The sequence below is a fragment of the Halichoerus grypus genome, chromosome 13 (assembly GCF_964656455.1).
Source record: "Halichoerus grypus chromosome 13, mHalGry1.hap1.1, whole genome shotgun sequence".
Classification (NCBI taxonomy): domain Eukaryota; kingdom Metazoa; phylum Chordata; class Mammalia; order Carnivora; family Phocidae; genus Halichoerus; species Halichoerus grypus.
Genome location: NC_135724.1, coordinates 43,191 through 68,330, shown reverse-complemented (window position 1 = coordinate 68,330; position 25,140 = coordinate 43,191). Strand labels below are relative to the sequence as shown.

Below are 25,140 nucleotides of genomic sequence, written 5' to 3'. Positions count from 1 at the left end.
AGAACCCTATGGCTCTGTCCTGACAGACGACAGTGGGAGCTGCATGTGTGTGATGGGCACTGAGCAGCACCCCCCAGTACCTCGTTTCTGGATGAAGACCCGGAGCAGAGGGTTTGCGCTCGAGACCGCCTTGCAGAAGTTGTCATCGTTGTTGATGGGCAGCAGGTCCCCGTGCACGTCCGCATAGCCGATGGTCACATCAGTGTTGGAGATGTGGTGCGTGTGCACGACCAGCTTGTAGAAGTCTTCAAACTTCCCCGGCTTCTGACGGTCCAAGGAGAACCTTCGGAACTCCGCCCCAAACTACAACGCAAGAGACAGGGAGTAAATGAGTGGTGGATAAAAGTACCAAAATAAGGCTTGTTCACTGAATGACATGTGTGTGCCATCCACAAGGCCCAGGACACAGTGGTGGACAGTGTCCTTGTCCTCACGGAGCTTGTGCAAAGACAAAAGTGTGGGAATCAGTTCCACTAACACTGAGGACAGGACGGGTGCTGGAGCTTGGGCTAGAGAGGAAAAGCAATGTCAAAATTAATTACGAGGATGGTGGATGAAATGAAACAGGAGCCTTGGGGAGGGTATTCACCTGGGGTGGCTGTGCAGGCCCAGGTTAGGGTCTGAACAACCCTGAGGCAGGGTCAGATGCTCAGAGGCAGGAGCAAAGCAAGGGCCAGCTGAAACCTCTGGACTTTTTCCTAAGAGCAATGGGTAGTCCTGTAACAATTTTAAGCAAGAAACTGATTTGATATGATTTGCATTTTTACAAGATCAAATGGCTATACTTCAAAAGGATCAGAAGCGGAAGCAAAAGTGAAGGAAGGAAGGAAGGAAGGTGGTAAAAAGGAAGGAAGGTGGTAAAAAGGAGGCTTCAGAAATCTCGGGAGACAGGGCCCTGGTACTGGCCAAAAAGACAGAGCAGATTTCTCCCCCCAAAAGATGGTATTCAGTCTGTCTGCCCCAGGGAATGCCCAGGGCCCATCTTTTCTGACAGTCCCTGGCCTTGGCTCAGGTGCCCACGCAGTTCTCTGCTGGGAGAGGACCCTAGGTCACCTCCCACGGGCTGAACCATCCTGGGATCTGAGGACACCACGGTTTGGCCTAAGGTTTTCTGGATTAGGACATGCTGTTGTTCCTTACTTGGCAATAGAGACTTTTATTCATCAGGACAGATTCAGTGCTCTTCAATATAACCGAAAACTAATTATAGTGGTTCCAAAATACACATAAATGAAACGTCTAATGTTTATACTAAACGAGTCATTATATCATCTAGACATTATGTCAACTAGTCAAGGGCAAATCATCTCAAACCATGTGGGTTTGTGTGGTTCTCAAACTGGGCAGGCATCAGAGTACCTGAAGGCCCTCAGAGATCTGGACTGGGCTGATTTGGAGACCAGCCCAAGAATTCGCATTTTTTTTTTTTTAAGATTTTTTATTTATTTATTTGAGAGAGAGAGAATGAGAGAGAGCAAGCACATGAGAGGGGGGAGGGTCAGAGGGAGAAGCAGACTCCCTGCCGAGCAGGGAGCCCGATGCGGGACTTGATCCAGGGACTCCAGGATCATGACCTGAGCCGAAGGCAGTCGCTTAACCAACTGAGCCACCCAGACGCCCAAGAATTCGCATTTTTAACAAGTTCCCAGGATAAGCTGATGCTGTCGGGCTGGGGACCGCACACAGTAAACCACTGATTTTAAGGGAATCCGTCTCCAAATCTCCACGTCCACAGATCTCTGAGAACCAGAGTCTCCTGTTCCATTCCTCTTTTTAAAAAGCAAAAGAAAACAAACTCCTCACCCATCCTGCATTGCCCCAGGAATAAAATACTTCAAGGCACACAACAGTGGGACATTCCAAAATATTGGTTTGGGAAAAGCCACCTTCAGTGCGTAAGCAAAACTCCTAAGGCCTGCCTCCCACATACTGGGTAAGGGAAGGAAGGGCTCTGAGCTCAGCGCAAGGGGCCAAGGCAAAGCTCTCCCCCATCCCTCTGCCGTTGGGGGTACACGGCACAGCAAACCTGGAAATCCCTCCCCGCATTAAAGATAAGCGATATAAAGATTCCCAATATTTATTCCAAGCATGCAGGATGAGCTGGCCCAGGGTGAGCAATACGGAACCTCTCATACACAGGGGCTACATCCTGTGGCCACAAAACTTGTCAAGACTCAAGAACCCAAGCCTACAACATAAATTTAATGTGATTTTTTTTCAGATTTGGTTATGTCAGCACATCATGAATCTTTATTTGAACAATAGCCATCATCTCTGCCATCTCATATCTAATACAAGTTAACTTCCAGAACAGTTAGTTTTTATCTGTATACCCCTCTTTTCATTAAATACATAAAGAGAGTTGGGTGGTGTCTAATGAAACTAGTGAGTATCTCTGACTTTCATGATTACTCCCCCAAACTGGACACCACGCACTGGCTCTAAGGGACTCCGGCTGTGTCTCTCACTCCTGCAGGACTCAGGACATCCCAGTGTGAGCATGAGAATCAGCACGTTAGACAAGCTCATTCTGCGATGTTTCTGTCGTAATTGCATTTGATCTAAGACACATCTAAGTTGTTTCTCACTTCTTCTAGTAGTTGTCTTCAAAATACGTCCTAACGTGTTGATTTGAAATGAAAATCCAGACTTCTTTGTGATAGAACGCAAGTCTGACCTGTTTGATAATGAGGCTGACTTCATCAATCCAGCAGGATGGTGAACACGCTTTACATGTTGAATGAACCTCCAAGTTTAGCAAAAAGAGGTATGAAATGGGATATTAGCATTTTTCCTATTTTTTATTGTGGCAAAATACACATATAAAATTTACCCTCTGTGCCAGGTCCCCACCATCCATGTGCCTTTTTATCCTGTGAACTGAGTCTGTCCCCATTAAACACGACGCCCCAGCCCCTCCCCCAGCCCCTCGCCGCCATCTACTCCAGGATCTTGGACTGTGACTCCTCTACGTACTTCATACAAGTGGCATCATTCAGTTTATGTCTTTTTGTGACTGGCTTGTTTCCCTGAACAGATATGTGATTTCTCCCATTCTGTGGGTTGCTTTATTCTGTGGACCCTGGTCCTTCTAAGGGGAAATGTCACGGCTGTGGTCAGAGCACAAGGAAGAAAAGGTGGACTGTCTGAGGCAGCTAACTTGTCTGCTAACCTAGAGCAGGCGCCCCAAGAGGATTTAACCCTAACATTTTATCCTAAGAATTCATGCTTGAGTACCCTATCACTCTTCTATGCAAGAAAAACAGATAAATTGAATTAAACCTTCTTTTTCACATCGCCATAAGGCTCTATTTGTGGAGAGTATTTCTACATTGCTGTCAGTGGGTATGGAGTTCTAATTTTGCAAGATGGAAAGAGTCCTAACACATTCATAACAATGTGAATGGAACCAATCTTGCTAAACTGCTCAAAAACTGGCTAAGATGGTAAATTTAATGTATGTGTATTTTACCAAAACTATAACATAAAATAGATTTTTTACAGTAAAGAAGGTTCTAGCTTGAGTCACTACAAGTATTAAATCACAATTAGAACAGTTACAAAATTTCATAATTATTAAACATCCAAAGTAAACATTTAAAAAATCTTTCCCTGAATGAAAAATGTTTCATGCTACACGAGGCAAGTGTAGCATTGGCTTTTTGGCTACTTCTGGCCCTGAATGTCAGCACTGAGAGGCCTTCTCTCAGCAGCAACAGATGGGACTGAGGGCTCTGAAGGCATGCCAGACCCCAGCTCTCCGACTCTTGACAAGTAATGTGCCAAAAGTAAATAATCATATCATTAAAATTATTTTTAATAATCTATTAGCTGACAATTTAATTAGGACAACTTTCAATGCCGTTGAAAGCAAAGTACTGGAAACAACTGGACTTGCAAGATTTCCTGCCCAATCCTTGGAACAATTCACTTTTTCAGTTTCTGGTAAGTTCATCAAGAATTATATGACAATGAATTGTGCCTGCTAATTATTGCATCTAGAAGAAACTTGTGTAATCTGATATAAAGGGGAAGTAAAAATATAAGATTAGTACCCCATGCCATTAATTTTTTAAATAAGATGCTTTTATTACAATGAAGTTGGATTCTTATGTGACACCATTACCAAGAGTCATTCAAATGGGTAAATGACCTAAATGTAGGACCTAAAACTATAAAATTCTTAGATGAAAACTTAGGGCAAAAGCTTTAGGACACTGGGTTTGGCAATGACTTCTTGGATATGACATCAAAGCACAGGTAACAAAAGAAGAAATAGACATTAGACTTAGGGAAATCCACCTTTTGTGCATCAAGACATTATCCACAGAGGGGTGGCTCAGTCAGTTAAGCACCTGACTCTTGGTTTCGGCTCAGGTCATGATCTCAGGGTCCTGAGATCAAGCCCTGCCCTGGGCTTTGCGTTCAGCATGGAGTCTGTTTGTCCCTCTCCCTCTGCTCCTCCTCCCACTCTCTCTGTCTCTCATAAATAAAATCTTTTTTTTTTTAAAGGACACTATTCACAGAGTATAAAAGCCTGTAAAAGGGATAATATTCAGAATATATAGAGAACTTCTAAGTATAAAGTGGCATATATCCATACAATGAAATGTTATTCAGCCTTAAAAAGGAGGGATATTCTGGCACCTGCTGCCACACAGTTGAGCCTGGAGGACACTGTGCCGAGTGACGTGAGCCAGCGCCGTGGGACTCCTCTTGTATGAGGTCCTGGAGCCACCAGATCATGGAGACAGAGGGCAGGCGGTGGTTGCAGGGAACTGAGAAGTCATTGCTTAATAGACTTTGGGTTTCACAGGACAAGAGAGTTCTGGAGATGGTGGGGACAGCTGCAAAACACTGTGAATGTACTTAGGGATACTGAACTGCACACGTAAAATGGTTAAGTGGCAAATTTTATGTGATGTGTATTGTACTACAATAAAGAGATGGAGGGGAATAAGATGTCCACAGGAAGCTGTGAAAAGCTGTGATTCATTCCTCTGATACAGACGGCCACACACATATGCAGGGCTGTGTATGTGATCAGGAAAGGCCCGAGAAGGCTAAAATCTCTCCCACCTGGCTGATCTTGGGATTCTGTGAGTCAGGAAGTGAAGGCTAAAGCAAAGAGTAAGTGGCTAGAGTATTGAAGATATGCCCCAACACACACACACAGCCCCCAAGCAAGGGCTAGGGGACTTACTGGTTCAAATCATTTAAGGAAATCTCTGTTCAATCACCAGATGACCAGGAAGCTAACAGTAGTCACACATGACAAATAATACACTTTACAGAATTGGGCTAGGAAAGTCACTAAAACAAAAAGCAGCAACATCCACAAACCCTTAAGAGGGAAGGGTTTGATTTCCAGAGTTATCACATCATATTATTTAAAACGTTTAGTTTTCAACAAAGTTATGAGATACATAAAGAGCCAAAAAAGTGGCCTCCGTGCAGAGGAAAGTAAGCAGCCAAAGCAGTCACTGAGGGGGCCCAGATGCTGCACTTACAAGACAAAGATCTGAGATCAGCTATTATAATTATGTTCAAATAATTGAAGGAAACCATGTCTAAAGAGCTAAAGAAACCATGAAAGCAATAAACAGAGATTATCAACAAAGAGATGAAAATCATTTAAAAAAAAGAATCAGAAATTCTGCAGTTGAAGAGTATAGTAACTGAAGTGAAGACGTTCCCTAGAGGGACTCAATAGACAATTAGAGGCGGCTGAAGAAATAATCAGCAAACATGAGGATGGGTGAAGAAAAATGAACAGTCTCAGAGATCTGTGGCATGCTACCACGCATCCCAAGGAATACATTCCCTGTTGAGAGTCAGAGAGCTGGGGTCTGGCATGCCTTCAGAGCCCTCAGTCCCATCTGTTGCTGCTGAGAGAAGGCCTCTCAGTGCTGACATTCACGGCCAGAAGTAGCCAAAAAGCCGATGCTACACTTGCCTCGTGTAGCATGAAACATTTTTCATTCAGGGAAAGATTTTTTAAATGTTTACTTTGGATGGTTAACTAGAGAGAAAAAGGCAGAAAGAATATTTGAAGAAACAATGTCCATAACTTCCCAAATCTGATTAATTTAATCTACATATCCAAAAGTCCAAACTACAATTAAGATAAACTCAATGCGATCCACACCTAGAAGTATCATAGTCAAACTGTCAAAACCTAAAGCCAAAGAGAGAATCTTAAAAGCAGGAGAACAATTCCTTACATATAAAGAATCCGCAGTAATATGAATGACTTCCTGTCTGAAATCATGAAGACTAAAATGTTGTGGGATGACATGTGGTGGGGGGGAGGGGGGGAGAATGTCAACTGAGAATTCTACATCCAGCAAAACTATCCTTCAAAAATGAAGGAGAAACGACATAGTCCCAAACACACAAGAACTGGGAGAATTTGCCACCAGCAGAGCTGCCTTATAAGAAATATTAAAGCTATCTTTCAGGCTGAAATAAAAGGACACTATACATTAACTTGAATCCAGGAAAAATCAAGAGCACTATTAAATGTAACTACAGAGGTATATATAAATGATAGTCAAAGTGTATTTTTGCTTGCTTGTAACTTGTTTCTTCTGATTAAAAGACAACTCCAGAGGCAGTGTGCTTGGTACACACCAGCACGCTGACCCCACAGCAAGACTAGGGTCTGAAGAAATAACAGTGGGTGTGGGGCCACTGGCTTTCCCTGGATAGTGCCGGGCTCCCATGAGTGGATCCTGGCCTTATGTTGTCCCCCAAAATGCAGTGCAGATATAGCCTACAATAAAGATGAACCTTGAAAACAGTATTTTGAGTGAAAGATGCCAGACACAAAAGATAAGACCATGTACTGATTTTTTCATGGATGAGTCAGTTTACATGCAAGGTACAGGATAGGCGGAGTCATAGAGAAAATAGACTAGTGGTTGCCAGGGGCTGGGGATAGAAGGAATTGAGAATAGCTGCTAATGGGTAGGAGGTTTATTTTTGGGGTGAAGAAAATGTTCCAAAATTAGATAGTGGTAATGATTGCGCAACTCTGTGAATATACTAAAAACTACTGAATTTATACTTTAAAGTTGTGAATTTTATTTCACATGAATTATAGCTTATAGAGCTGTAATTTTTTTTTTTAAGTTTCAACTCAAATAATAATTTTTTCAAATAGCCAATTGAAGGCTGATTGGAAGCTGTGTTCAGAAACATGGAAACCCCAGAGAGTGACACTGGACAGGTTCAATGCAGGCACTGCTTTTGTTCTAGGCATACAGGAAACCCTAAGGGACCAAGTATCCAAGCATCTGTTGTCAGCACACATCAATTTAGAAGATAAAGATTTAAGAACTCAGGGAAGCCCCCCCCCCCCGCCCCCATTACTGCTGGGTCTTGCAGAGCAGAAACAGGATGCGAGACTTAGTCCAAGCTGGTAGGGCAAGCTTTTCCAGTTTGAATTGGTCCCACAGTGTTGAACTGGTAAAGACAGAGGGCAGGCATTCTGAGCAGGGTAGAACTTGCCTTCCCTCACACCCATCTCCACCCTAGCTCCAAACTGCAAAAGGCCCTCAGTCCCTCTTCTCCAATTCAGAAACTAAAACTCTATATGAATGATATGTCTGGAGTCATAGGACTCTGGCAATACAAATCTGTTTTCATCATTCAATGTCATGTGACTTCAAGGATGATCCATTAGCGCTACCATGATTATTTCTTATTTTCCAGGTTAAAAATGTTAAAAATGTAAAATTTTCTTTTTCTTGAAACCTAATGAGATCTCTCTACACTTTCCTGTATGTTAAAAAAAAAATCTGTTTTGTGTAGAACACTGCAGAGCACTAAAGGCTTGTTTGGGTTAGCTGTCTTCATGTCCACAATTAAATTTTAAGCTTCCTCATTGGAAGTGTCTCTCCAAGCATCCATACTGAGGGTCTCAGAGAGGGTGAGAATCTGCCCAAGGCCACAGAGCTCCTGGATTCCAGGCTGGAAATAAGACCCCATTTCCTGACTCTGATTCAATTCTATGTCTACAGCACTAAGCGGCTACCACTCCAAGCTAACCGAAAAGTCATTCTTCCTACAATGGAAAATATGGTCCCCAGCTTTCCTCTTAAACTCGCTCAGGTACTATTTTCTTTAAAACTCTAAAACGGCACATTTTTTGATGACTAAGAGGCAGCTGTGGCTCAATGTCATCCCTCCTGTTAGGGCTAAAGTCAAAGGGAAGAGGAGGAAAATCAAACTGAGCACTTTCTTCTCACTGAGGCCCTTTCCACTGCTGTTTTTCCAGCTAGGGAGGGTGTTTAGGGCTTGAACCCCATATGATGTCCCTGCATGCCCCAAAGAGGATGGGGGGGGGGCAATTAATCACTGTTTCCATCACTTGAGGATTCAAGGCTCACACATATTTGTGTTTCTAACAGTTTCATGGGGGCAGGAGATACACATACTCCATTTTTAATCTCAAGCCACTTGGGAGAGATGCATTACCCCCTTCATCCCCCTCACAGAGGTAGGCAGCTCAAACCCAAGGGGGCAACATAAGTGGCTCACAGTCTCTCTTTGCCACAGTGTCTGACTCAACTTCCCCCACCCCCAGCTCACCTCCTCTTTCAGGGTGGTTTTCACAAAAAGGGGAGTTGAAGGGCAAAGGTCTCTATTTCTGAATTTCTACCCTCTTTCATCATTTCCTTAAAATACTCTGCTTTTAAAAAAGCATTCTTTCCTTTTATGCATATAAATCAAGGTAGTCTTTGCTCTGAAGCAGTCAGAAAAGCTGGCCACACATGCCTGTGAACATAGCCACCATGGGGAAAGCAGGAAGATTCATGCAAGACAAAAAAAAAAAGGAGGAAAATCAAGGTCTAGTATCTGGTATGATGCTTGAGGTGCCATCTGGAGCTGAGAGCTCACCTGTTCTGGAGTTGGTCTAGTACCTGGGCTGGCTCATGAGGGTCCCACACAGGGGTATCTGACTGAGACATCTGTGCAGTGTGTGAGGGCCTGTTCTTGCAGACCTCTAACATGCATGCTTTAAAAAAAGAATTGGAACCACACTGTTTGGTATGTTTTTCTTTATGGTTTGAATAGGGATAGAACCACAGAGCTCAAAATTCAAAATGTTTTCAGTAAAAAGTCTCCCAGCCACCCAGTCCCCTCCCTACAGGAACCACTGATTTCAGTTGTATGTGCCCTTCAAAAGCATGTGAAGGCATTAAAAGTGAACTGTATCTATTTTCCTTCTTTTCTAAACAAACAATAGCACACTATCCACACTGGTCAACGCTGTGCTTTTTTTCACTTATCTGCTGTATTTTGAAAACAGTCTTTTTCTGGATGCTTGTGGTCTTGTGGAGGAGGTACCTCTAACTCTCCGATGCCCCTGAAGTGAGGAAGGTTGAGTCGCTGGGCCCACAGGGACATGACAGGGTATTGTCAGACTCACCAGGCACAGGAGCCAGGCATTAAGGTAGAGTCTTTACCAGTTAAAATTTGCTTAGTAACTGAGTCACTTCTAAGACTCTTCCCAAAACCCATGCAGCCACAAATTTGTAAGTACTGTATGAGTTACAGTAGCAAACAGCTCACCACTGGAGTACCAGCCCATGAGAGTCTGCTTGTTCTAGACTAGTATAGTTCCAACACACAAATTTTCGTTTAATCAATGAATTAAGTCAAAACAGGAGCATAGGAGGAGATAGGAGCATGAAGTCACAACCAGTTCCCATGCCACACACCAGCCCAGTCCTGTGTATGTGAGATCTGAAGGCAAACATCAGCGCCCCCCGCCCCGCCCCCCAGGTGTCAGTACAAAGATGTTTTCACCATCAAAACCAAGGAGGCAATGTTCCAACACTATTTGCAAACAGGTGAGTAAACAGGTGACCTGGAAGGGTCTTTAACCATGTACAACATAATCTCTATGGTAATCAGTTTGTGACCATATTTCTGATGGCTCAACGTTAAGTGCCCATTTTAAAGACACAAAGGCTCACGGGGTCTCAACCACACCCAGGGGCTGCCTGAATGTGTTTCTGAAAAAAGGCCTTGTTTCCAAATGACTTTCCCAGGAAGGAAGGGCAGTAGGTTGCTCTGACCACTTGCCTTCTGCTCGGGATAAATCAGGTGGGAGCCCTTGGGTCAGTGACACTAGGCTGTGCCCTCCACTAGTGACCATGCAGTAGGCACCACACGCTTGCTGAAGGCAGATGGACTCTCCCGAGAGGCTCTGAGGCCCCGTCCCACCTGCTTCCCAGCTCAGATCCCTTCCTTGACTCTAAAGAGAAGAACGTCTGAGAAGCTTCACTCACTCTTGCTGCTCCCTTTCACCAGAGCGTGACTCCAAGAACCACCACGCACCAGGACACCTCCAAAAGTGTCCTATCAAGTGACACATGTGTCTGTACTTGAACTCCCTCCTCCAAACTACGAAGTAGGAACTTATTCACCAAACAAATATATTCCTGCATTGGGCTTTGCAGTTGTAAAAGAAAAATATGGTCTCCATTTTATCCCGCCCCCTCCCGCCCCGGACCCTGGAGTATAGTAGGCACACAAAATTCATTTACTGAATAACTAGCGTAATGCATGCCTCCTGCTTTTATCACCTAATCAATATGTATGGAGTGGCTCTAAGCAACAGGTATCTCCTACATACTGGGTAAGTGAGTGAACCAAACAGAAAAAAGGCCTGTCCTCATGAAACTTACGTCCTGGCGGGGAAGACAGGTAGCAAACAGTAAAAATGACGCATGCAGGTAAATCATATAGTAGTTAGAAGCTGGTCAACGTGCCATGGGAGAAAGGACAGAATACACTAAGCAGGCGAGTGTGCTCCCTAATCTGCCGGGAGCTACGCGGGAGTGCAGACCGTCACAGCACAAGGGCCCCTGGGTCTCTTCCCGCAGTCCGGGATGGGTCAGCCTCCTCCGCCACTGCGCGGGACTGCGGGGACTTGGGACAACCCCCTCAGCCTGTCTGCAATGTCGGGCGCTGTGAAGGCTCCCACACAGCGCAGGTTGCAGCCGCAGCCGCTCTACTCCTGATCACTGTATTAATACAACGATTACTACCAGAACAGTGTTTTACTGAAAAAAACCCTTCAGGGCTAGACCCCGCAGTTATCCTGAAACTGCTGTGATCTTGAGGGGTCAAGGAGGGTACTAGACACTAAGTCTCATACTGACACCCACTGACTGGGGCCCGAGGCTGAAGCACCCGGCATTCCTAGGGTCACCTCCTAGTGTAATAGGTTCTTTATCTTGGATAAAAGATACTCCCGAGGGGCATCCAGCGGCCCACTTGTCCTTTCACGCACGATAAACGCAGACTTAAAATGATGCACTCATGTTACCCTGGTTATCCACGCAGATTATCCCCGCAGCTCTCTGAGCTCTCTCTGCAGGGCACCTCCCCGCCCAGCCTTAGGGACCCGGCGTCCCAGGCCCCGCCCCCCGCGGAGGCGTCCCTGATGAGCTGCCGGCGAGGCCCCGCCTCCAGCTCGGCCCCGCCCCCTCGGCACCTCCCCCCAGGTCCCACCTCCAGGTCCCTAAGGCGAGAGGAATCAGGGGAAGTCATCAGAAACAGATTTTCAAGGAAAACATTCACCAAAATATTTACAGTTGTCAAAACTGTTAACTGTAAAATTTTCACCAGAGGAAGCACATTCGCGGGATGAAATATAATTAAGCCAACAGAAATGCTGTGTTAGAGGGACGCCTGGGCGGCTCTGTCAGTGAAGCGTCTGCCTTCGGCTCACGTCAGGATCCCAGGGTCTGGGGTTCGAGCCCCGCATTGGTCTCCCTGCTCAGAAGTCTGCTTCTCTCTCCCTCTGCCCCTCTCTCCTGCTTGTGCCCCTGTCCCCCGTCAAATAAATAAATAAAAATATTTTTAAAATATTAGAAGGGGTTGGGAAGTGAGAGAATATAAGGCAAAGCTGAATCTAGTGTGACCCTTAGGGCGCAGCACGGAGCAAAGCCAGAAGGCCCAGCCCAGGGCTGTGACTACTGCCTAAGCCAAGAGCCCAGGGAGCCGTGCACCCCTGGACCCCCTGTGGCCAGTGAAAGCAGGCTCTCTGGGGCTGGACCTCCCCAGCGTGTGTCCCTTGAACCAGCAGCATCATTGTCACCTGGGACCTGCTGGAGATGCATGACCTCAGGCCCCAGGCCTAGGGAGGGAGTCGGAATTCTACTCTAGAGTCCCAGGGACTCGTGCGCACATCAGTCTGAAAAGCAGGGTTGTACATATCCCAGCGTGCATCTTGCTAGTCACTGCTAGGGGCTGTTGCTTAGTGTTGGTTCCTTGAACAAAATCTTATTGAATGCCAGATATGGGGGGCAGTCAGTGCCTGTGTTGAGTGTCTTCATGGGGCTGATGGCTGTCTGAGAGCCCAGGGTGGGAGAGTAATCATACATGCAAATGTGTAATTACAAACTGAGAAATGCACACAAAGAAACTGTAGGACACAGGCCCTGATTCAAACTATGTTTATGAGGAAAAGAAATATTCAGGTGGAGAGAGGACACAGCCCTGGATGTGAAAGAGCTCAGGTGCCACTCTGTAAAGTCATGCAACCACCTCAGGCCGTTTGGGGGCAGGGCCAAGGAGCAGGAGTGCATGTGCATACTACAGAGAAAACTGTGGGAAGGCTCCCACTGAGGGAATGGTCAGGAAGCACAGGGTGTTATCCTCATGTGGCATCTGTCAGAGCGTGGGACCCTGCCATGCGATGACTTCTTGGCTGACATGTTGAGACACTTTAAAATCAGGCCACAGACCTGTGAGTCAGATGGGGTGGAGCCGACAGCAGAGCCTGGCCCCTTCCTGTGCCCCATCCACACACCCTGATCCAGAGTGATGATGGCCAGCCACCAGCAGCCACAGAACTGCTCAGGTGAACATCCTTTGTGAGGCTGCTGGGCACTAAGAACCCACTGCACCTGGGTCACCTCAGTGAGCATATGTGGGCTACAGGTCACATGTGTGCTCTTCTGCTCACATACATGCTCTTCAGCTCATACGTGCGATCTGATCCGTGGACCCACCACTGGCTAATGAGATGTGGGGTAGGGCTGAGAGTGGAGGACACAGAGATTTAGGAACAGGGTTTACGGTTTCTGTCTGGCAGGGATTTCCAGTACGGCAGAGCAGGTGTGGTCAGTGACATGCTTTGCGTACAAGCTCTCTCTAATCCTAACAGCCACCCAGAAGTGTCACTGGTCCCATTTTAAAGGCCAGGAGATTGAGACCTGGAAGGATTCGATCCCTGACCACAGTCATGAGGGTGCTCAATAGAAGAACTGAGGCTAATACCAGAGGGAATGCAGAAAAGAGCTAAAGAGCTCCAATGGTGAGTACTCCATGTGGGAAGTCAAACACTGGGATACCCCACCGGGAACAGACTTCCCAGGTAGGAAGGGGCGCCTGAACCCGACAGCATGGAGGAAGGAGCACTGTCGGCAGGTGGAGCAGAGTGATGAAGAGCCGGGCTGCTCCAGGAGCTGAGGGTCAAGGTGCAGGAGACCTGGTTGCTATGACAGGTAGAGATGGCAGACTGGAGGGACCGCAGACGTCAGAGCATGCAGGAGGTGAAGGCCAGGTTTCTCATCTGTCCCTGCCTTCATGGGACTTCTCAGAAGCAGAAATCCACTCCAGTAGAAGCCTGGAACCTGGCCCCCAAGGAAGTGGGGTTACATCCCAGTACGAACTCACGATTCACAAAAAAGGGGGCAGTTTCCAGGGATGGGGATGGGCTGAGGTGGGACAGGGTCTGGACCAGTGGTGTCTCTTATCAATACAGACGGGAGGGCAGAGTCATTCATTACGCACAAGGCTCTTGAGGTGCAAATTCCTGACTCGCCTTTACTGGCTGTGTGACTCTCGATAATTTAAACTTCTCTGAGCATATTTCCTCCTTCTAGAAAAGGGACAAAAACATATTTTTCATAGGGTTTTTGTGAGACTCAAATACATGTGCCATCCTGAGAGTGTAGTCCCAGCAAAGGGCCGCTGTTCACCAGAGTGCCTGAAGAAGGTGCATCATGCACAGACGTTCACAGGGCTGTGGTCTGAGCCCTTCTCAAAGACTGAAACTTGCAAACACAATAAAGGCAGCCCTTTTGCTACGCACCCCTAGTCATGCAATTCAAGGGGCATCTGCTAAGTGACATGTCCAGGTGTGCCAGGGACCAGGAGAGTCGCCAGTACTACTCTGCACACAGCTGTGAAGAGGAGGAAGTGGGAGAGGTGGTCAGGTTCTCCCTGGACCCACCATCTCCCAGCAAACAGAGAGTGCACACAGCTCAGAACTCATGGGGCCGCCTGGGAGAGAGGGTTTCACAGGATGCACGAGGGCTATTGAGGAAGTAGCACAGCCCTGAGCCAGTGTCTAGGAGGTTCGGGGAGGGGGGTGGAGAGATAGAGGATATAATTTCAGACTGCGTCCAGGCAGGTAGGTGTTGTCTATTTTCCAGGAGGTGGGATCAGCAAATAATGTGAAACAGATGGGAAGCAGTTGAGGGTTTAAGACCTGGTTTTGCACTTGCAGGTGGGATCTTGGTTAGGTGACCTAACAGGCTGGTCAAGCCCCCAGGGTCCTCCTCTCCAGGGCCCATGCACAGGCTGGCAGAAAGCCCAGTGCACAGCTGATGCTCCAGGAAGGGGAGCTGTAACCACGAGACTTCACTGGAACTGAACACAGAAGGTCACACCCGCCCAGACTCTCCTCGAGGTGATGTGACCCAGTGGCAGCGGCTCCCACCAGGCTGGCCGAGCTCCCAGTGCAGGGAGGGAGCCCAGAGACCGTGTGCCTCCCAGAAACACAACCAAGGGGAAGTGTGGGGTGTCCCCAATGGTACAACACTGGGCCACTCTCAAAGCAGTGCCCTGACTAGTCCTCTGCACCTGGGCTGAGAAGAGGTGCCGCTGACAGACAAGCAACGGGGCCACACCCCTGGGAGACTGCTCCCAGCTTGTGTGGTGGGGGGACAGGGCAGGCGACTCCAAGCTCATTGGGAGAAGGGATCACAGGGCAGCTCATCTCCTGAGGAGTGGAGGGGGGTCCTCAATACACCATTTCCTGCAGGAGTTCTCCAGACATGCAGAGCCCCTACATCACCTTCCAGTCAACAGGAGTGCATTCCGGTGAGGCTGGGGTCTGCGCCCCTTACGCCTGCACCCGAACAGCTGCTGATGGGCCTGAGGTGACCAGAGTCCAGAGGCTGGGCGCCTCCTCCTCCTCCACATGAGGGACCACCCTACAGAAACAGAAGTTTGTTTCGTCCCATAGCAACACCCCGTTATTATCGCAGACCGGTGAGGGAAGTGAGGTCAGGGAGTGGGTGGGGGGCCAGTGGCTCAGGCCCCCGTGCCGTGGAGAACAGGATACTGACGTGACTTTTGCCTCCAAAGCCCTCCAGCATGGCAGCCATATGGCCCTTACAATTCTCTCTTCCACAGAAGAGCCCTTACCCAGGGACCTCAGGGTCCTTCCATGAAGCACATGTCCCCAAAAAGAGGCCCCTTGTCTGTCCCTGCCCTGTCTCAGAGGCAAAGGAACCAAGAGAGGTCTGCCTTGTAGACTGACTGATGCCTAACCTGCCTTTCGGCAAGCATGCTGATGTGATAAAATGGAGAATAAGTACCTCCACTCTCTAGCAGGAGCAGACAAAGCCCCAAAGGTGGCTGCAACAGGATTTGTCAACATCAGCAGGTGTGTGAGAGTGGTGAGCTGTGGGGCGACACGGCAAACCTCCCAGGGTGAAGGCGGTCTAAAGTGCTTTCCTCCACAGGTGTCCACAGCCCACCAAGCTGGAGGCTGCTCATGGGGTCTTCGTTCTACATGTGAGGCTCAGACACTTTTTAGAAGGGAGATTTCCCATCCTCATTGAAGAGCCTGCGCATGAGATGCCCCAGGACCATCAAGCAGCCCCCAGGCCCAACCTTGTTCATCTGGAGTCTCAGCTTCACCATGATGCCGGGCCCACCAGAGGGGCCCACGGAAGCTGGTGTGCACTAAAGGAAAGCCAAGAAAGGCACGACAGCCGCAACTGGAGCCACGCAGCCACATGAAGGAGTGTAAGAGCCCCTTCACCCATCAGTGACGGGCACCTTAAATTCTGCAAGACAAAGAATCTCTTCCTGAATTATTTTATTAATCAACAATCACTTAATAAGTTGTAGTTCAAGGCCTTCGGGGCTCCCAAATGGTCAGACCTCCTACAGCAGCCCTTCCCCCCAAATCCAGTCTAGTCCAGGGTTAGAGCCGAGAACAGCCACACTGGGTGGTGGGTTAGGATAACCAAGACCACCCAGGCCAGCTCTGTGTCTCCTGGCACGGGAGTACAGCAGCATCGGCAAAGGCTAGTGAAAAGCATGAGCACCCCGAAGAGGCACTCACGTATGCAGCCAGCAAAGGACATGCATACAGCTTGGGGTGCCATCTAAACAGGCGAATGTCCCCTTCGGACACAAGAGTATCTCATTACATCATATCCGAGAACCAGCACACTCATCCTTAGTGACAGAGACCCTGATGGTGGTTACGCTGGGGGCGGACGAGGGAAGCTTCCTGGATCTGGAATGTTCCATACTTTGATCTGTATAGTGTTCATCTGGGTATGCAAACATGCAACATTGCATCAGGCTGCATGCCTGAGATTAGTGTTACTGTCACACAGGAGAGAACCCACCACATTCAGGAGGTCTGGCCAGCCTCCTGAAAAGACAGCTATTTCAGCCTTGAGGCAAGAGCAGGACAGGGGCGGGTTGTAAGAAGGTCAGCCCGCGGAGCACGGGGAGGAGACAAACCAAGGATTTAACAGGGCTGGGCCATGCATGAGGCCCTGCATGGTTTTCAAACTCTGTAAGCAGCAAAAGCTTTTTTTCTCCCCCCAAGTGAAATGCAACGCACATACCCCAAAATACAGAGCAGATGCTCTGGTTGGGGATGAGGAGGGGAGCCTGCCAGCAAGCACCTACTCAGAGCCCCAGTGAGGAACACAGCCTTGGGAAGAGAGAGAGAGAGATGGATGGTGGGGATGTGGGAGACACATCCCTGGACCCCAGGAACCTGGGACAGACTGAAATTAGGGGACAGGCAAACAGAGGCAGGGAAGGTAGCTGACGTCACAGCTGTGACAGTGAGTGTCCTCGGCCTGCTACCCTATCTGTAGGTAACACAGGGCTGTGCAGGGGCGTCTGCAGGAGGAAGCACGTAGAGTTGACAAGGAAGGGGTATGAGCACTGCTCCTGGAGATGCACACAGAGCTGGCTCTGGGGAGGGGACCCACGCGCTGTGCCCCCTGGAGCTCCCAGCCTGTAATCAAACACTGAGGAACTCAGCAGACACCAACACTGCAGAAACAGCAACATGGACTTTGTTTTTTTTTTTTTTTAAAGATTTTATTTATTTATTTGACAGAGAGAGACAGTGAGAGAGGAAAGCAGGGGGAGTGGGAGAGGGAGAAGCAGGCTCCCCGCCGAGCAGGGAGCCCGATGCGGGGCTCGATCCCAGGACCCTGGGATCATGACCCGAGCCAAAGGCAGACGCTTAACGACTGAGCCACCCAGGCGCCCCTCAACATGGACTTTTAAATCAATTTCCTTTTGACTTCAAAAGTTTCTCTTTTTTTGTTCAGCTCATCTTTTGCCCCACTTCTGTCTGCTCTCTCTCTCACGGCACTAGCAGGGAGGGGACAAGGCCACTGACCCCTCTCAGAGGTGCCCTGGGAATAATCTTATCAGGGAGTCAAGCTTGCTCACCTTCCTCAAAAAGTAGTTCTTTTCTAAAGTATCCTAACAACTTCTGAACTAGTAGCTATTAGAAAAATCAAGTTGTTCCTTAGCTGAATTCAACTCAGCCAACATTTATTGGGTACCTGCTGTATGCAGAACATTGCTCTTCACACTTCAGATGCTGAGTGCTTCCTTGGAGCATACTACTGAGAAATGCAGCTAGTTTCCTGAGCTGGCCTCTCAGTCTAGTACAGTGGAGAGCCCCCAGCTAGGGAAAAGTGGAGGCCAGAGCCCAGCTACTTCTGGAAGCAATGAGGGGAGAAGGTGCTCTGATTTCTCTCAAAGCAACCGCAGCAGACTTAGACATTGCTGAGGCTGGAAAACAGACGGGAACGGTTCCTGGAGGCTGAGCATCATGACTGGCCTTGCTGGGTGGGCAGGCCTGCCAGCTGGGAGGCAGTGGAAACCTCTGAGCTCAAGGAGATGTGCAGTAGTGATTTGGTGACACTATGGATATTAGAATGAAGAACCCCCCCCCCCCCCAGATCTTCTCACTTACCAGACCAAACCTTCGTTGGGTCGTAAGTCTCTACGGAGGAGACACTGTCTACCTTGACTATCTTTGTCCCTCAGCACATGTCTTATACGTGGCACATGGTAGTTGCTCCATAAAAGAATACAAGAATGGATCAACACGTGGCAGAATCCGACCTTTAAGAACAACTACTGAATAGAGGACTTCCCTTGACACCAAGCCACAGAACCTGCTGTGGTGATGTACGAAGGATAGAACTTTCCCCCCAAAGCACAAGGGCTGTGCTTACAAGCTCTAGATCCAGACAGGCCCGGGGGGTCAGTCTCACTGTGCACAGGGCAAGGGAGGGACACCTGCGTCAGTACCTGGACCTGGACTTCAGGGCCTGTCGGAGGAAGAGGAATCAGGAGCCCTCCTTCCCCAGAGGCCACTGACAGTTCGTGGCAAAGAGCGTGCACTCTGGAGCCAGACTGCTCGGGCTCTCTGACCTTGGGTGGCTTCACAAAACTCCCTGGACCTCAGTGTTCCTCTCGTATGATGGGGGAGATAACAGAACCCATCTTGCAGGGTTGTGATGGAGGTTAATGAACTATTATTTGCAATTGCAATATATTTAGAACAGTGTCTGGCATGTATACACATTTATATATTGGGGCAGATGGTTAAATAATCTTAAACACTTCTGAGTGCAACCTATACACAGAGGGCAGTGTCCAGCCTCAGCCACGTGTATGCCCCCAGCGTGACCAGGGGCAGCCGCAGAGGGAGGTTGCAGGGTGTGTTGGGGCTAAAAAGGGTCACGGTACCTGCCATTGCTCCCCACATTCACAGAAGGTAGAAATTTGCCAAGAGGAAGTGGCGAGCCAGTAAACATGCACACAGCCAGCTGAACGAGTCTGACACTAACCCTGATGCTCCCTTTAACCACTGCGGTCACGGATGCTTCTGTCACCGCCATTCCAAGCTCACTGGTTGCTTGCCTCTAAAAGTCTGGAAGGCCTCTTCCAGAAGGAAGGGGCCTTCATGGGAAAGGGTCAGGATGATTCTAGACATGATTCACAAATGTTAGAGCTTCTGATACCTTGAATGGTTGCACCTTCCAATCCTTGACACTCCTTTCCTCAAGGTGGGAGAACTCTCTATCGGAAATGCCATGGGTCCCAGGAAAGGGCTTGAACCCCTGGCTAGTTGGGGTGCCCCCCTGGGGAGAGTGCATAGGGCTTCCTGTTGCTTCCAGGCCAGAGACCCACATCAACATCACTGGCACCCACCAAACTGACAGTCGCTACCTGGGTCCCTGGTGAGAGTCCCCTCCAGAGGCAGCTTCCCACAACAAGTCACCCAACCTGTCTGAACACAGGCATGCACACATACAGAACCGGAATCTTAAGAGGGTGTAGCTGACACACACAGGTGAGTCAAACTGTGTCAGGCAGTTCTCAACTGGCCCACGGGAGGCAAGTGCTCAACCACCCCATGGGGAGAGCCTGGCCCAGCCCCCAGCCCCCCAGATGGAGAGACGTGTCCCTGCAGCACTGGGCAGCCAACAGCCTCAGCCAGAGATAGGGTCTGAGGACCAGGGGAAACATACAGGCTTAAATCACTGTTACCTCAGCACTGACTAGAGTCTGTTGTCAAGCAGTTACCATAACTCCATAAAAAATAAGAACACTAACACTGCAGGAAAGAAAGAGGCAGCTAAAAATAGATGAATAGCCCACAAATATAAAAATGTTCAATTCACTAATAATTTAAGGATCTAATGAAAACAATGGGATGGGGTTCCACTTACGTGATCGGGAAAGAAGAAAATACCCAGGGAGGGAGGGGAGAGAGAGGGACAGACAGGAAACAGTACATAAATCTGCACAAGAGCCTTCCTGCAAGAAGATTTAGCAATATATACTCAAAGTCTTCAAAACCTGTATACTGTTAACATAGTAAGTGCACTTCTAGGAATTTGTCCTGAAGAAATAGTTCTTTATATCCTTTATGTAACAAATCTCTACATACTCTGCATATAATGTTTATGTAGATGTTTAAGTACAAAGATGTTTTTCACAGCATTGCTTATTATAGAAAACATTGGAAATGACCCAAATAGGATACTGGCTAAATTAATTATGGTTTACACATAAGATAGAATACAGGTATTCTTTAAAAATACTAATGACATGACAAAACACTTGTAGGGTTAAGTTGAAGGGGGACAGCAGGCTACAGCATGACATGCCTATAAAATATGACCCTGATTCTGTAAAATACAGATGTATGTGTTGCATGTGCATATAGAGGGTCAGGAAGACATGCAGCCACACTTAAGAGTGGCTCCGTTTTGGATGGTAGAATTACCCCATTTTGTGCCTGATATGGTTTCTAAATTTTCAGCAATGACAACGTATTTCTTTAGAGTCCAGAAAAGCCTCCAACACGATTTAAGCAAAGCAGCAAACACTGGACCAAAACCCTCCGTAGTGACTTTCCCCCAAACACAGTGGACATGCCATGCCTGGGGGTGTAAACATGGTCCTCTGTCTCTGCTCTGAATAATCACGCTGTGCCGGTGCTGAGACAAGGGCCATAAGATGAGCGGGGGTCGGAGGACAGAGGGAGCTCAGCCTGGTGAAGGCATCGGATGGGCTTGGTAGGAGAGGGTTGGCGCATAGGGCGGATTCTCAGAGAGCACGTCAGGTGGGGGAAGCAACATAACCAGAGCAAACAGACTACCAGGTTAAGAGAACGTGAGTGAGGCCCAACTAGAAGGCAGGGGCTCGGGGGGCACACTGCGGACAGAGGGTAACATGCTCCTTCACATAGCTGGAGTCCTCTGCTCCTTGTAGAGGCCTCCCCTAGCACAGGTCCTCCTGCTACCCCTACAAGGGGCCAAGACTTGCTCCCCTGGGCCTGAAACATCCCCAGAACTGTGCACAGCCCCTCCCTCCACACTGCAGGTCTTATGGGAGGAGAGGCAAAAGTCAAAAGCAAATGGGAAAATGGCAGCCTCGTTACCAGAACTGAGGAGTCACAAGTGCATTCTGCTGGTTTGGGGAGGAATAGATGAATCACAAGTATTAAAGCAGAAACGTTTGGGGAATATAAGGGCATGTGTGACAGGGGAGAACCACCAGGTAAAGACAATGTCCCCAGGGCTTGGGAAGTTGACTAGCTGTGGCACATGGCCCAAAATTCTGAGAGGATGAGACGTGAATTTCAGACCCAATATTCTGAAACTCCACAGAACCCTGAACTGCAGGGACTGACCGGTACCTCTGCAGGCAGGCCGTAGATGTCAGAGTGCGTTCATAGTCATCACTTCATTTTGTCCTGGGAGGTAAGAAGAACAGGAACAATGCCCATTTTACAGGTGGAATAACGAGGCTCTGAAGGGCTGAAGGACTTTCCTGAAGGTTCCAAAGAGTAGTAGGCGGCAGACCTGGCTGGACTCAACCCCCAGCACCATTTTCCCCACATGCAAACCCAGGTTTCTGGTGCTGCATTTAATGTGAATAAAGACATCACTGTCATAAAGTTTTGCTTCCTGTATTTTGACAACAGCAGCTGCAGAGATGGATTCCAGGGTAGCAAATATTAATTTTTAAGGGGGCCAGTGGGAGGGTGTGTACAGAGGGAAGAGCCAAGTGGACTCTCTGGACAAACAGTAAGGCAAGCCCCATCATCCAAAATGGTGTGTGTGTGTGTGTGCGTGTGTGTGTGTGTTGAACCAGCCAGCGTGTGTGTGTGTGTGTGTGTGTGTGTGTGTGTGTGTTGAACCAGCCAGCTCAGCAGGGCCCACCCAGGTTGGTGTGGCCCTTCCAGGGGTACTCCCAAATTCAACCAAAACTCCAGCCCTGCCCCTCACCTCCAGGGGAAGATTCACTGCATCTGAACCTGAGCCTGAGTACCCTTCTTCACTGGGGAGCCAAAGGGGGTAGGGCAGTCGGAGGCAGCCTGCTGGGCAGCCAGGACATCCACAGCCCCCCACTCCCCTCCTGGAGGAGACGCAAAGGCAGGCTCTTACTCTCCATCTCCCAGCGGCCTGCATGGTACCACCAGTTCAGCTGTGCATAAGGCCTGGTGAGGGCAGTGTCTCCAGATCGATCCTTCTAGATAGATCCTCCGGAGCTGTGCATGTCACCAGGCAGCTTCCAGGTGCACGTGCTACGGAGCACGAGGAATGTGGCTTGTGTGACTCAGGAAAAGTGTTTAATGTTAGTCAATCTACCCTTAAAATCAAGTAGACTCTGGAGGAGCAGCAGGAGGGACCCTTGCTCGAAGCGTTCTGTACGTTCACTGTGCTTGCTGGAGATGGCAGGGATTGCATCCAACGAAGGTGCGCGACCAAGCCCGCGCTACCAGAACGGACATTCATGGGAATCTCTATATTCTTTCCTACAACTGCCTGTGAATCCATGATGATCTTAAAAAGTTAAAAAAAAAAAAAAAAAAAAGACCCATCACATGTGCTCAGTGCCTATGATAGTGGTCAAAGAGCCACTCTCTGATCAGCCACATTCCCACACATAACTCAGAGCGGGCACATTTGATTTGCGAGGGTGGGGGCACTCCTGGGCGAAAGAGGGGATGAGTCCCGGGCGAGGGTCACAGAATTAGCATTGGGGAAAAGCTGCGATCTTAAGAGAAGTGAGGAGTTCATAAAAAGACCGTCTCCCCAAGATGAGAATGAAATCCTGCAACTCACTGGTTCATTGCAGAGAAGCCGCCCCCCATCCTCGGCGGATGCCCTGTAAATCCTTTACCAAAGGACCCCTTTGGCCCTTCCTTGACCGGCAGGGGCGGCCTGGGCAGGGGGGCCGCTGGACTCCGCTCCCTAGGCACAATCGCCCCGCGCGGAGTTGGGGTTCTGAGCACCCCCCCTCCACCCCCTCTCCAAGCACTCAGGCTTCTCCGCCTCGCTTTACAGGAGGCGGGAGGCATAGAGAAAGGGCGAGAGGGCCGACTCCCAGGCAGCAGCAGCGAAGGGCCCGAGGAGCCCCCTCCTCCGGGACCCTGAACAACTGCAACCAAGACCCTCGCAGACAAAAGCGTCAGCCTCCAAGGAGCCGCCCCCGCAAAGGGCAGAAGCGCCAGATCCTATCAGCCAATTAACCGAACGCGCACAGCCACCCGCAAGTTGGGGCACGCTCGGGCCGGGGCGCGGGCAGCGGGAGGGGCCACCGGCCGGGCGCGCCCGGAGAGCCTGGGCCTGGGGCGCGCCGGCGGGGCTGGGGGCCCCGGCCGGCTACCGCTCTCCCCTCGCGGGTTCCGAGGCTCCTCCGCAGTGAAGGAGGAGGCGCGGCCCGGCCCTCCCCCGGCCCGGGCCCCCAGGCTCCCCAACGGCCCCACTCCGAGCAGCCCCCGGGTCGCCCCGGAAACGCCGCCCCTCCACCGTGCTGCGCGCCGGGTCGTCTCCCGCTCGTGGAACAAAAGAGCCGCTCCCGCGGGGGTCCGTAGCCCGCGCGGCCCTCCTAGCGCCGGGCTCCAGGGGCACCCATCGGGCTGCCGGGCTTTGTGTCCGTGCAGGGGCGGGAAGGGCGGCGGGACCCCCGCGCATCCCGCGGCGGCGCCCGCACTCCAAAGTTGTCGCCAGCCCCCCTACCTCCCGCAGCGCCCAGTCCCCCCCTCGGGGCGCTCATTCATTCTCAGGGGGGCGCAGACCGCCGGCTCCGGCTTACCTTGCTCTTGACTTCCACCGCGCTGCAGTCGTAGAAGCGCAGGGTCTGAGACTTGTGGAAACTCCGGTTCATGGTTCCGGCCCCGCTCAGCCTCGTCTTCTCCCTGGCTCCTCGCTCCAGGGGCTGCAGGAGGACGCTGGGGGCGGCGCCCCCCGCCCCGGCCCCGACCCTGACCCAGCCCGGCCCGCGCTAGCTCGGCCGCCCAGCCGCTCCGAGTGCGGCGGCCCGAGCTGGGCTGGCCGCGCGCCTCGGGACTCCAGGGGCCGCGCGCGGGAGGAGCGGGGGACGCCGCGCGCGCCGCCCCGAGGACCCGCCCCCAATCTCCGCCCCGCGCCCCGAGGACCCGCCCCACGAGCCCCAAGGACCCACGTCCCGCCCCGCGTCCCGCGGACCCGCCGCCAACGCCCCACCCACGCCCCCCAGAACCCGCCCCCAAAGCTCCAGGGGCCCCTGTCCCGCCCGCGCCCAGAGGACCCGCCCCCGAGGACCAGCTCCACGAGTCCTAAGGACCCACGTCCAGCCACGCGCCCCGAGGACCCGCCCCCGAGGGCCAGGCCCCCCAATCCCGTCCCGCGCCCCAAGGACCCGCCCCACGAGTCTGAAGGACTCTGGTCCCGCCCCGCACCCCAAGGACCCGCCCCCATCCCCGCCCCATTCCCCGAGGACCCGCCCCATGAGTCCCGAGGACCCTGGTCCCGCCCCATGAGTCCCGAGGACCCTGGTCCCGCCCCGCGCCCCAAGGACCCGCCCCCAGCGCCCCGCCCCCGAAGCCGCTGCTGCCCCGGGAGGTGCGCGCTTCTGTCAGCGCAATCCCGAGCAGGGAAGAGAAGCTTGGATCAACCCGGGGCGTCTCATTCCCATCTGGGCACCCACAACTTCTCTCTCATGCTCGCCTCCGCCGTGATTTTGTTTACCTCCACTGGGCGGCCAGGGGAGGGGGCTGATTTGGGCCGATTTTTGCTATTTTCCTGGGCGATGCGGGAACCAACGGAGGCTTGACTGACTCCTTCGGGCCACACCTGTCTGTACTAGCTGACAGGTAGTAAATGGTTCTAGACGAAGGTTCTGCAAAGAGGCAAACTCCTAAGGCACACTTTAGCACAGGTAGAAGTCAGGAGAGGGTCGGAAGCACCTCTAGGCCTAGCTGATGGAGAAGGAAGTCTGCGAGGCCGGTAGAAAGAAGAGTATCTTAGGAGAAAGACGGAATCA

At 50.4% G+C, this 25,140-nt stretch overlaps 1 protein-coding gene across 1 annotated transcript in view; it reads right to left on the bottom strand.

Annotated features, from left to right (window-relative positions):
- The window catches only part of PARD6G (par-6 family cell polarity regulator gamma), an 86,217-nt gene extending 62,031 nt beyond the window's left edge, over positions 1-24,186 (bottom strand). The window contains exons 1-2 of the mRNA XM_036067829.2: positions 23,932-24,186; positions 81-303 (exon numbers count right to left, since the gene is read on the bottom strand). Of these exons, the coding sequence (XP_035923722.2) occupies positions 81-303; positions 23,932-24,003 (295 nt within the window). The 5' untranslated portion in view covers positions 24,004-24,186. The remainder of the gene's footprint in view (positions 1-80; positions 304-23,931) is intronic.
- Between the last annotated feature and the right edge of the window lie 954 nt (positions 24,187-25,140).